General features: G+C 38.0%; 1 protein-coding gene and 1 long non-coding RNA gene across 3 annotated transcripts in view; one reads left to right on the forward strand and one right to left on the reverse strand.

The window, feature by feature from the left end:
* The window catches only part of VPS8 (VPS8 subunit of CORVET complex), a 268,885-nt gene that overhangs the window by 145,852 nt on the left and 109,090 nt on the right, over nt 1–13,943 (forward strand). Inside the window, 2 exon segments of the mRNA XM_025451499.3 lie at nt 771–860; nt 4,221–4,267. Of these exon segments, the coding sequence (XP_025307284.3) occupies nt 771–860; nt 4,221–4,267 (137 nt within the window).
* LOC125754293 (uncharacterized) overlaps nt 1–13,943 on the reverse strand; it is a 176,151-nt gene that overhangs the window by 87,312 nt on the left and 74,896 nt on the right. The window lies entirely within an intron of this gene.

Genomic DNA, 13,943 nt, shown 5'->3' on the forward strand with positions numbered 1-13,943 from the left:
TGTTTATGAAAGTTCCAGGAGAGGGCAGATTGGAAGTCTTAAATTTGGCAGGAATAGATGTTATTTACTGTAATTGATAAACAGTGATCAACCTCTTAGTCTCATGTAAGACTTGTGACCCTTAATTGTTTTAAGACACTCCTTTTTTTTTTTAAAAGATTTTATTTACTTATTCATGAGAGACAGAGAGAGAGAGGCAGAGACAGGCAGAGGGAGAAGTAGGCTCCATGCAGGGAGCCCGATGTGGGACTTGATCCAGGCATTCCAGCATCATGCCCTGAGCTGAAGGCAGGTGCCCAACCGCTGAGCCACTCGGGCATCCCAATACACTCCTTGTTTCAAAATCCACCAGGCATCAAGAGTAAAGTTTTCAAAATTTTAGTTAGAAAATTTTCAACTCTCCTCTTTTTTTCTTTTCATTGTTTCCAGTGATTACTTTAAGCTCAAGGGTGAAATTCACTGACTAGGAAATTTGGGAAAGCTTTTGTTCCTTCTGTTCATCCTGTAGATATCAAGGCTTATATCCAGAGTTTTAATGCTTTCATTTTCTAAGCATTCTGAATTACTGTTATATCAAAATCTATTTTTTACCTGGTATATTTCTAATTTTGTTCCTTTGCAATGTGCCTTTAAATTGAGACCTTATATTGAGGTCTTCTGAAAGGCAGTGTAGAAGCTTATGAAAATACTAAAGTAGGCAAATCATGTTTCACACAAATGGAAATTCTAGTTAACATAAGAGATCACTTTATCTTTTCCTTTCACTTTAGGAACTTGTATCCCTGAGGCCCTGTAAAGCTGCAGAGCTGGTTGCTACTCACTTTTCTGAACAGATTGAAACAGTCATTAAAAAACTCCAGGTAAATATTGCAAAAATAAATTGGGAAGAAACATCTAGTGGAGAGATAATTACTGAATATCCATTTAAGCACTTTTGATTGTAGTAATTTCTTCGATAGTTGCCATTTAAGCATTTTTTATACTGTGTGTGTATTTGGGAGCAGTTGTGTGATAATCTCTGCATCTGGAAATGAAGGAGTTCATCTTTTTGCATAGTAAGTAGTAACATCCCAGAAACATTTTTAGAACTATACTCTGTACTTATTCTAGAATTTGTAATCCACAGAAGATCCCTCCTCCTCTTTTTTGTTTTCTTTTGTTTTTCTATAGGAACTACATCTGTATTCTCTTTGAGGTTGATGTTATTTATTATTTATTCAGACTTTTGTCATCCTCACATTAAGTTAATGCTGACTATTTAGAATTTTTCTTGTAAAATCTTAACTAGAATACAGTTATATTAATGTCAAATATTGAGATGTTCAGTTTGAAGTACTCATTAGTGAACCTAGTGTTCCACTTGTCACTATGATTGCAGTGAAAATAATGAGTTTTGCTCACTGTCGTTAAGGCTGTAAGTGATAGAGGTAGGAAGTAGGACAATGACAGCAACATAAAGCATGACCCAGAGTCCTCAAGTACCCATACTTGAAGGAGAGGATAACCTTTTAAGTTGAAAACCAAAGCAGTGAGTGGGGGCAGCTGGCCTGAGAGACAAAGATATGCAGTTTATTAACTAAAACACTTATTATGGCCTTACCATATACTGTAAGGTAGGCCTTGGGTTGCAAATAAGAATACAATCTTCTCTTTAATTTTTCCTGTGAACTAAAGAAGTGCTTATATACCATGCAAGGTTACAAGTGCTACAGCAGACACATGGAGAAAGCACTGTAGGAATAAGAGCAGAGAGTGGTGGACTGATGCCAGACAAGAGCCCCCAGCCATGCCTGGGCTGGGTCCTGAGTGACTGGCATCCATTTTCTTTTTCTTTTTTTTTTTTTTTAATTTTTATTTATTTATGATAGTCACAGAGAGAGAGAGAGAGATGCAGAGACACAGGCAGAGGGAGAAGCAGGCTCCATGCACCGGGAGCCCGACGTGGGATTCAATCCCGGGTCTCCAGGATCGCGCCCTAGGCCAAAGGCAGGCGCCAAACCGCTGCGCCACCCAGGGATCCCGGCATCCATTTTCTAGGCAGAGAATTGAGAATCACTTTCTAGATAGAGGATTATGGGTATGTAGAGACTTGAAGGAATGAGACAACATGCATATCCAGAGAATGGCCAGGTCTGTGTGAAGCATGACGTGCTGGGGATGATGGTGGGAGGAGCACGTGGTGAAGCTAGAAAAGGTCTGCTGGAGGGAGGAGTTGAAACTAGAGAGGCTAGAAATGAGAGTTTGCACTCTGATACTGAACAATCTTATGTGTAGCACTAGAAATTGTACTGGATATTCTAGATAACCTAGAGAATTACTAAAGTTTTTCAGCAAAAGGACATCATTAGATTCATTTTATAGAAAACTAACTTTATAGTGTGGGGAGTAGACTAACAGAGCATATGGAGAACAGAGACCATGGAGACTAGTTAGAAAGTGAAGGGTTTAGGCAGAAGATGGCGAGAATGGGGACTAAGTAAGTGGTGGTGGTGTGGATGGGTTCAGGGTGTGTTGTGGTATAAAACATGTACAGGACTTGAAAATGAGTTAAAAGTGACTCCCAGGCATCAGGCTTGGCTGTCCAGCATAATGAGGTCCATGAACTCAACATATCCATTAATTCAATAAATATTATGTACCTTCTGTGACCCAATAACACTGTTATGTGCTGTGGATATAAAAACATAGACATGTATGCCTATGCTTAAGGAAGAAGGCAGATAAGCCAACAGACAGTTGCAGAATAGTTGAACTTAAATGATGATAAAGCATTGCCCAGGATACTGAGAAGTACATGGAGAATCATTCAGTCCATTCTAGTGATTAGGACAGGAGGACACTTCTGCTAAAACTACTCTCCATCCCCTCTTTAAAAGTCAGCAGTTTCTGACCTATTGCCTCACCTTAGTGTTGTCACTGTCATTTAAGGTTATCTAAGCAGGATTTTCTGTTTCCCTTAGTCTCTAAAGATCCTTAGAGACAGAGAGGCCAAGTAAATAAATATAATGTCACTTATCAGACAAACATAAAAAAGCTAAAGTGTCATAGATTTTGTTTAAAAGATGTTTATTTGATTGTGGAGTGCTTGGAGAGTCTTATACATTTCTTTTAAATAAATGAAGTATTTATTTTATTGCAAAGATTTACTGAATATGAAAGTACCTTTCTTAGTGGCAAGAAATAACGCTTCTAACCAATTATTTTGAGAATTCTTGAAATGAAAAAAAGCCAGAATATTAAGTTATAACCAGGAGGAGAGTCCTATTAAATAAAACAAAATGATAGACCAGGAAAATGATAGAGAATCAAAGACTGATAACATGTTTTAAATGTCATCTTCTAAAGTACATTAATCCTTTTCAGTTTTGAGAGTTCTTTGCTTTATATGGATGAAGTTTGAAGTATCCAAAAAGAAAGAAGAAAGAAAAACTAAGCTATAATTTTTGCTTAGTTTCCCTAAGAACTTAAAAACATTATTTATATTCAGGGTATTTTAAGGTGTATCTCATTTAATTTTCACTTCTACCTCTGCAGAAGGCAGAGAAGATATTGTGTTCTCTGTTTCAGATAAGTAAACTGAATTACTAAGAGAGTCAGTGATTTAAACAGTCACATGGCAAGTAAGTGGAAGAAACAGAACCCAGATTTCATGACATATTAATTGTTAATGTTGCAGTGTGACATCTCTTCTGTAGTTGATTACAGAAGTTAATGAACTTTTTTGGTGGTGGTTGCTGTTTGTGTCTCAAACTCCCATTCTACTTAGATTATATCACAATAGGCTATTGTCACAAAAAAGAGGACCTGGTGAGGCAGTGTGAACCCCTCAGTGTAGCTAGAACTCACTGTCAGCACAGCAGTTCAGAGCACCTGCCTTTCCCAAGGTCCTAGTGCCGAGAACCACTAAGGATGTGTCTTAGTATAGGGCTTTTATTTTTTTGACAGTAACAATGCATTTGTGTTTCTTCTGCACTCAAAATGGAATGTGTGACAGTGATTTCAATTACTGAGAGGAAATGACCTCCAAATGACTCTTTAGAATTTCTTAGATCTGTACATAGACTTAAAAGGGGTTTTCTAGAGTTGTTCTTTACCATGGCATAGTTTGAAGAATTTAATTTTTTTTTTTATTGTTTGACTTAAAAGGGATTTTCTAGAATTGTTCTTTACCATGGCATAGTTTGAAGAATTTAATTTTTTTTTATTGTTTTTCTATTCAGAACCAAGTTTTGCTTTTCAAATTTTTGAGGAGTCTTCTTGACCCAAGGTATGTTAATAAATTTGTTTTTATTCTAGATAGATGAAAATTAAAGGAAATAGATTGAGGTTAAGAATACTGGCCAGCGGTTTAGCGCCTGCCTTTGGCCCAGGGCGCGATCCTGGAGTCCTGGGATCGAGTCCCACATCAGGCTCCTGGCATGGAGCCTGCTTCTCCCTCCTCCTGTGTCTCTGCCTCTTTCTCTCTCTCTCTCTCTCTCTCTCTCTCTCTCATAAATAAATAAATAAATAAATAAATCTTTAAAAAAAAAAAAGAATACTGGCCCATTGTGGAGCGCATGGTGACTCAGTCGGTTAAGTGTCCAAGTCTTGATTTTGGCTCAGGTCATGAACTCTCTCTGCCTCTCCCTATTCCCCGTCTCCCCTAAAAAAAAGAAGAAAGGAAACTGGATCATTTTATCTGAATAGTATAATCAACTTTTGATATTTAATGTTAGTTTGACAGTTTCATAAATTATTCCAAAACATCTGATGAAAATAGATTATATCTTGAGGGAATACTTTTCATTTGAACATGGGCATACATGGTGAGTTGTTATCATTGTAAAAAGAAAATAATGAAGTGATGCCGTGAAGACATGGTTCAGGAAGAATCTGATGACCATCTGGCTTCCCCTTTCTATCCTAACATCACTTTTTCCTGTTCTTTATTCCATACTGTGGATTGATAGTTTTACTTTCAAAATAAACCCCTAGTTCCTAGCTCACCTCTAAATTTATTACCTCTTAAATCCTCATTTGAAGTGTTAATTTTAAATAACTTCTTGTGGTGGTGTGAGAAGCAAAGTTTAATTTTTTTTTTTTAAGTCCTACTCTGGTACTCATCACATGAAAATTAACCCAGGGAGATAAGATTAGTAATGGATTTGTAAGCAGAGCAGCTCTGTGTGAGAGATCTTAACATTTTGCTGTGACTAAGTGGACTAATTGGGAGTTGAGTGGAATAATATTTAACATCCTCTAAGACAGTCACTCTGTCCTAACTGGAAGTATGTGTCAGAATCACCTTAGAAACTTGTAAAAATACAGACATCTGGGCCCAAACCCACAGAACCATTGTAGGTGGGGATATTTTTGATGTGTACTGAGTTAAGCATCGGTGGTGTAAGGGTAATGTTCCAGTATGACATAGCTTTCCCATCAGACGTACAAACTTTTATGTTGCTTTATGGTGTACACTAGCTGCTGAAAACAGTCATTTAGTTACTTAATGATCATCTCAGTTTGGGTTATTCCAGGATTCTGTGCTATTTTTACATACCACAATGCCAGTAGTCTTGTTGATTGTAATAATTTTTTGGAATCTCAGTCATTTAAATCTAGAGCAGACCAGGCTGCATTTAAATTCAGTCATCCAGATGTGGATGTTTAGAAACATGCACAGGCAGATGTTTAGAAAGGCAATCTGACTACATACCCCAGCACCACTGTTCAAAACATCTTCACATCATCTATGTTTTAATTCCCTGTTCTTAGAATATCACTGAGGCTAGATAATTTCTTTTTTTTTTTTTTTAATTTCTATGAATCATTTGTCTCTCCCGCAGAGCCAGTTTGGGCCAAGGTCATTTGTAGTTAACTGATAGGAACATCTTAGATCAGTTGGGTGTTGGTGGGGAAAGGGTGGAGAGAGCTGGGGACAGAGATGTGAAAGAAGATGGGAGGTGCTGAGTAGACCAAGGAAGGAGGCACCCAGCCTCAGCCCCAGCCCTTTCTTTGTGACCTGTGCACCCCTTTCTCTTGTGGCACAGTTCCTCCTGTTCCTCCCTTGTGGTATATCCATTCTCCTAATGATGTGGAAATGTTGAGGTTCGAAGCCAATAGTCAAGAAAGAATTCTTGAGATGTCTTTGGTGCAAAAAGGTGTTTTTATAGCATGGGACAGGACCCCTGAGCAGAAAGGGCTGCCCTGGGATTGTGAGAGCATCTGATTATATATTCTGGTGTTGAGGAAGGTAAAGACAAGGGAAGTTTCCAAAAGGGTTTCCATATGCTAATGAAGACTCACAGGATGCTGGAGGCCTAGCTATTGTCAAGCTAAGATTGTCTTTCCCTTTTGGGAGTTCCTGGAGGAATGTTTTATCCTGCCTTGCCTCAAGTATCTGCCAGGGGGCTGCAGGTGATAAGGAAATTCAGTTTTATCCACATTTACTTTTTTCCTTTGTTCCTCACATCACTAGGACCTAGAGCCTCTTCCCTTAGGGTAATTTATTTGATCAAGTCCTTTTTCTCCAACCGTCCTATCTGGTGGGACTCAAGCTAGAAGGACAGAGGAAATTCAGCTTTGTGCTTGGCTCTTTCTCACATGTAATAAAATGCAGAAGATGATACTGGCCAAATCTTATTTTTTATAAATAAAAAGATACCAGTATTAGGTAATATAAATGCAGTCATCGCTCTAAATGACTGATTTCCCAACACATTTTAGCCTTTTTAAATAAGAATTCTTTTTGACTAATCTGATAAAAAAGGGATTAGAGTCTTGTCAGGTTCTGGGAAACAAGGGAATATGGAAAAGACGCTTAGAGGAAAAAGAACAGCAAGAATAGGTAGACTGGGCCTGCCTGGCAGTTTTCACTGGCAGACAGTGGAGACTATTTTTGCCTTTGATTCTTCCCATTCTGTTCTTAAGCATTTGATTTTTTTTTTTTTTTTTTTTTTTAAACAACCAGGTTCTCCCCCAACCACTCATGAAGTTCTTTTAGCAGTGTTCTGGCAAGTAAGGAAAATGAAAGAAAACAGTCGTTTTCAGATGGAGACTGTATATGTGTGTCATGTCAGAATATTACTTTTTTTTTTTTACTTTTGCCCACAAAACCTGAGTTAATAGGATATGGATATATATATATATATATATATATATATATATATATATATAGTTTATGCATATTTGATTTAACATTTACCAGTATTCATTGAGTTGTTTTTGAGGGGGGTAGCCTTTTATTTTGTCAATAGCATTTTTAAAGGGACAAATCTTCTAGTTGGAATTCTTAAGTATATTTCTCTATTGTCTTTGTTCGATTTCTTTGTTATCTTTGCTATGTAAATAATGTCCTCAGTAGAATTAATTGACCTACAAAGATATTGGTGGCATCTGTACATAGAAAGATTAGATAGTTTTTGGCGGGGTAGTTAATCCTACAGAAGCAAATTACTTGCCTGAATTGAGGCCAACAGCTTGGGAGAGAACGGATTTGCATTCTCTTCCAATTCCCTTCTTTGGGACATCTGCTACATAAGGCCCATCCTTCCCCCACTCCCTGTGTGCACTCCTGCCAGGCCAAGAATTCTCATGGGAGTTCTCCTGATATATTTACATCCAGATGTAGGCCTTTTGTGGAGTGGGGATGCTTGAAGAATAATAGAAAAGGACACTGATGGCTTTTGTGGGGCAATGAGCTGCATAAGGAATAAAGAAAATGTGCAAGTATATTTATATTCACAGTATTTTCCCCAGTACACTTCTCTTGGTAATGTCGATTTAGCCTTTGTTAACCATGTCCTGGAGGCCTCTGAAATATGTGGTATGATTTTCTTGTAGGAAAAAAAAGAACACATAAAAGTCACATTGTATTTCTAATCTTTAATCAAAATAAAGTAAAACTTGAGTGTTGCTAAGAAAATGAGTAGCTTTGCCAAGGAGCAAAACATAGATTATGGAAATGGTTATACATTGGATTTAAGTTGAATTTGTCAGTGTTTCTGTGGATAATTTTGAAAGGACATTTTAAGATATTGACACTCTTTGTTAAAATAGCATATTTCACAATTAAATAAAAAATTAGATTGTTATGGGGGCACCTGGGTGCTTAGTAGGTTAAGCATCTCTTTTTTAATTAAAAAAAAATGTTTAATTTCAGTTCAATTTGCCAACATATAGTATAATACCCAGTGCTCATCCCATCAAGTGCCCTCCTTGTGCCCATCACTCCAGTCACCCCATCCCCCCACACTCCTCCCCTTGGTTGCAAAAGCATCTGACTCTTGATTTTAGATCAGGTCAGGATCTCAGGATTGTGAGATTGAGCCCCTGTGTTGGGCTCCACGCTCAGTAGAGAGTCTGCTGAGATTCTCTTCCTCCCTCAGCTCCCCCTACCCCATATGCACACATGCTACCACCTCTCAAGTGAATACGTCTTTTAAAAAATTAGAATATTCCGTTCATGAAGTTTGACATAGAAAAATTCATTTCTACTTCTGTTAGTGCCTATCAGCTTGTCCAGGCTTACCACCAGTTAATCCTATTGTTAGGATAAATTTTCCTCTACCCTTCAAAGGTTCTTCTGGCTAGACGAAGAATCAAATTGATAGGAGTCAGAATAACAGGAGAAAATCAAATTTAATTTCATGTATATGAAAACCCCATGTACGTGAGAGTTTCAAAGACAGAAAGGTAAAATAAGATATATATGCCATCCTGAGCTAAGGAATGGGGGATAGGGGCCTAGGATTTCAGAGAGGAGGAGGGCAATTTACAGGGCAAGAAGAGCAGATGTTCGGGATTTAGATTTTTGCCCGGCCATACAGATGGGCCACTCAGATGAAATTTATCTCTGATAATAACTCTTACTCTGGGAAAGACTCCCGCTTTAGATTCTTTTAGGTAGTTAATTGGAGGGGAAAGATTTCTCTTGAGCTCACAGGGTCTTAATTGCCTTTAGCTCAAAATAGTCCATATGCCAAAGTGACATATTTTGATGAGACTTGTTCTAAACCCTTCAGTGTTTTTGGTTAGTACTTTGCCAGAAGCTCAGATTTAACCTTTTAAAACATATCATTTCCTAATCTCTAGACCCTTTAGATAGATAGATAGATAGATAGATAGATAGATAGATAGATAGATAGATGGTTGATAGCAAGAAAATAGCCTACACTTGTTTATTTCTTTATTGATTACGTCTTTATAATGAAATTGCTGTCTGTTAAGTACTATACTTGAGGTTGAAATGGCATTATCTGCCAATTTATTTCATTTAACAATTTACTGAATAACTATAGTATGCTAAGCACTCCGGCAGGCATGGAAGATGAAATAGTGAATAAGATGGGGCCCTGCCTTGAGGGAATTTACATTCTAATGGAGGAAATAGAGAAGTAAGCAGGAAATTACGTATAAGTGTTTTAAATAAAATTCTGAGAGTAATGATGTATTCTTCACTTTGCTTTACTCCAGTTTCTCAGCCATACCATACAGAATCAATTATGACCACAACCTTTTTTGGATAGCTCCTGTATATATATAGGAGTCCTCTCTTCTGTTCCCTACTCCTCTGGTTCAGGCACACAGTATCTCTCTCCTGATCCCTCTTGCAGGCTTCCTAACCAGCCTTCCTAGTTCTTCTTCCATTTTTAAAACAGGCAAAGTTCTCCTTCTCAGAGTTCTTTCTGCTCTCTTATCCAAAGCAAAACACAACTCCTCATGGCCTTCCTTGATGTGATTCAAGGCCTGTCTATCCAGGTTCATTTTCTTCCTTTCTCCCATTTCTCTTTGCTTTATTCCTCAGCAGTATTGACCTGTTTGTGCAGAGGAGGCACTACATGTTATCATTGCTCTCTTTGCATGTGTGTTCCTCCTTCATAGTCTACTTTGTCTTTTTTTTAATTATTTATTTATTCATGAGAAATTATAATATATATACAGAGAGACAGACACAGGCAGAGGGAGAAGCAGGCTACATGCAGGGAGCCCAACATGGGACTCAATTGCGGGACTCCAGAATCATACCCTGGGCTGAAGGCGGTGCCAAACCGCTGAGCCACCCAGGCTGCCCTCCACTTTGTTTTCTTGAGAGCAACTTAAAGTATATAGTGTGTGTGTGTGTGTGTTATTAAGACCTCTAAAGTTATACGTATGCTTTGATCTAGTGATTCACTTTTGGAAAATGTTTAAGGAAATGCAATGAAAGAAAAAAGTAGTTAGTATTAAAATACCCATATTAGCATTTACATAGTGAAAAAACTGTTTTAAAATAAGGCTGGGGGAATAAAGGCCATATATGAAAGACCCACAGCTAATAGCATCCTCAGTGGGGAAAAAATTGAGAGTTTTTCCCCTAAGGTCAGGAGATGACAGGAATGTCCATTCTCACCACTGTTTTTCAACAGAGTACGGTAAGTCCTAGCCTCAGCAGTCAGACAACAAAAAGAAATGAAAGGCATATACAGCAGCAAGGAAGAAGTCAAACTTTTACTCTTCTCAGATGTGATACTGTATGTAGAAAACCTAAAAGACTTCACCAAAAAATTGCTAGAACTGATGCATGAATTCAGCATTTCTTATACCAATAATGAAGCAGCAGAAAGAGAATCAAGGAATTGATCCCATTTATAGTTGCACCAAAAAGCATAAGATACCTAGGAATAAACCTAACCAAAGAGGTAAAAGATCTGTATCCTGAAAACTATAGAACACTTATAAGAGGAATTGAAGAAGACAAAAAAAAAAAAAAGGAAAAACATTCCATGCTCATGTTTTAGAAGAACAAGTCTTGTTAAAATGTCTATACTACCCAAAGCAGTCTACACGTTTAAAGCAATTCCTATCAAAATAACACTAGCATTTTTTCACAGAGCTCAAATAAATAATTCTAAAATTTTCATGGAAGCAGAAAAGACCCCAAACAGCCAAAGTAATGTTGAAAAAGAAAACCAAATCTGGAGACATCACAATTCCAGACTTCAAGCTATATTACAAAGATGTAATCATCAAGACAGTATGGTAGTGGCACCTAAAAGAAAAAAGAAAAAAGAAAAAAACCAGAAACATATATCAATGGAACAGAATAGAGAACCCAGAAATGGACCCACAACAGGATGGTCAACCAGTCTTCAACAAATGAATAAAAGAAAAAAAAGAAAAACATTCTCTTCAACAAATGGTGTTGGGAAAACTAGACAGCAACTCGCAGAAGAATGAAACTAGAGCACTTTCTTACACCATACACAAAAATAAATTCAAGATGTATGAAAGACCTAAATGTGAGACAGAAAACCATCAAAATCCTAGAGGAGAACACAAGCAGCAACCTCTCTGACCTTGGCCATAGCAACTTCTTATGAGACATGTCCCTGGAGGCAAGGGAAACAAAAGCAAAGAACTACTAATTGACTATCATTTTTCTTCCTTTTGAAGAACTTCTAACATTTCTTGAAAGGCAGGTGTACTGGTTCTCACAATTTTTGTTTGTCTCAGAAAGTATTTCTCCTTCACTTTTGAGAGATAATTTGCTGGATACAGAAGTCTAGGTTGGCTTTTTTCTTCCAACACTTTAGATACTTCCCTTTCCTCTCTTCTTGCTTGCATGGTTTATGGAGAGAAGTCTGGTGTGATTCTTATCAGTCTTCCTTTATAAGTAAGCTGTTTTCCTTCCCTCTGACTTCTTTTAAGACTTTGTCTTTGATTTTCTGCAGTTGGAGTATGATATGCCTAGGTGGAGATTTTTGCTGTTTATCCTGTTTGGTGTTCTCCGAGCTTCCTGGATCTGTAGTTTGATATTTGTCATTACTTTAGGGGAAATTCTCAGTCATTATTGCTGCAAATATTTCTTCTGTCCCATTTTCTCTTTCTTCTCCTTTTGGTGTTATATTTGTCCCACAGTTTTTGGATATTCTATTCTGCCCCCCCCCCCATCCCCAGGGTGGTTTTTTTTTCCTTTTTATTTTGCCACATGGCATGTTCCGATGAGAGATGAAATGATTACTCAGAATCCAGTATCTTGGAACAGATACTTCAGATTCTGAAAGGGCTTCACCATCAGGCAATACCAAGAAGTACAGGTGCCAAGGTGAAACCCTGAATCTGGGTTGGCTATCGGTTTTATTATTGTAGAACGTGAAGTATGTGGGAAAAAGGGAGGAAAAACAACTCAAGAAAACCAATTGTGAGAGAGGCAGTAGGGAACTTCATAGGTGACTATCTACACAGGTTTCATAGAAACATTAACTAGGGGGCGGTGGAGGATGGGGGAACTGACCTTAGTAGGCCTGGCTAACTACCCACCATCATTGCTGTTTTCAACATGTATTGTTTTCATTACTGACCGATGGTGGGAATAATTTGCTTTGGCCATATGCATAAAGCTATCGCCATTTACCCATGTCCCTGTTCTTATGGTTTCTTTTATCTGCTGAGGTCTTGCTTTCTCTTTTTTTTTTTTATTCTTTTTAATTAATTAATTAATTAATTTATTATTTTTTTTAAAGATTTAATTTATTTATTCATGAGAGAGAGAGAGAGAGAGGCAGGTAGAGACACAGGCAGAGGGAGAAGCAGGCTCCATGCAGGGAGCCCGGCGTGGGACTCAATCCTGGGTCTCCAGGATCATGCCCTGGGCCGAAGGCAGGTGCTAAACCACTGAGCCACCCAGGCTGCCCCTTTATTCTTTTTTTTAAAGATTTTATTTATTTATTTATTCATGAGAGACACAGAGAGGGGTCTTGCTTTCCCACAATATTTCAGTGTGGAAATTTCTATTGATGTGTTACTGGCATACCTTGAAGCTCACTGATTCTCAGCTGTGTCCAGGCTGTTGATGAAGCCATCTAAGGCATTCTTTATTTTATTCAGTGTTTTTCATTTCTAGCATTTTCTTTTGATTCTTTCTTTGCATCCTTTCTTAGAGTTTCCATTTCACTGCTTACTTTACCCATCTGTTCTTACATGTTGTTGCTTTTTCCTTTACAGCCCTCAGCATATTAATCATAGTTGTTTTAAATCCTGTCTGATAAATCTAGCATCTCTGCCATATTTGAGTTTGGCTCTGATGCTTGCTGAGTCTCTTCAGACTGTATCCTTTTTTGTTTTTTTAGGATATCTTGTATCTTTTTATTGAAAGCTCAAAATGAAGTACTGTAAACTGAGGCAAATAGGTCCTTGGTGTGACTTTTTATTTGGCTAGAAGTGAAGCTAAACTTATTGTGTGCTATAGCTATAGTTTGAGGGTGAAAGTTCCTTGAACGTCCTTGTTTTTGTCTCCCTGATTGTCTTTGGATTTCCCCAGAGACTTTTCCTAAAGTCTGAGCTGTGTAGTTCTTCAATTATATTTCTATATTATCATACAGGCATGCTTTGTTGATGGGGTGGTGAGATATGGTAAAGGAGAGACATTCTATAGTCCTGTGATTAGTGTTCACTCTTTTGGTGAGTTGTATGTCTGGGTAGTGACCCTCCCAAGTACCTCTCAGTAGCCCCTTTGCCCTTTAAGTGAGACAGGAAGGCTAGAAAGGGCTCGACTTGGGTTATTTCTCTTCCCTCAGCTTGTTTAAGCTCTGGTAAAATAGTTTTCCTGGAAAGCAGTTGTATTAGTTTGCTAGGGCTGCCTTAACAAAGCACCACAACTGTGTGGCTTAAATAACAGAAATTTATTGTCTCAGTTTTAGGGATGAGAACTCTAAGATCAAGTGTTGACAGGATTGTGGCTGTGAGAAAGAGACTGTTCCATGTTTCTCCTCTAGCTTCTGATGATTTGCTGGCAGTCTTTGTCATTTCTCAACTTGCAGAAGCATCACCCTGATTTCAGGCTTCATTTTCTTTCTTTCTTTTTTTTTTAAGATTTTATTTATTTATTCATGAGAGAGAGAGAGAGAGAGAGAGGCAGAGACACAGGCAGAGGGAGAAGCAGGCTCCATGCAGGGAGCTCGATGCGGGACTCGATCCCGGGACCC

Source organism: Canis lupus, chromosome 34 (assembly GCF_003254725.2).
Source record: "Canis lupus dingo isolate Sandy chromosome 34, ASM325472v2, whole genome shotgun sequence".
In the NCBI taxonomy this organism is placed as follows: Eukaryota; Metazoa; Chordata; class Mammalia; order Carnivora; family Canidae; genus Canis; species Canis lupus.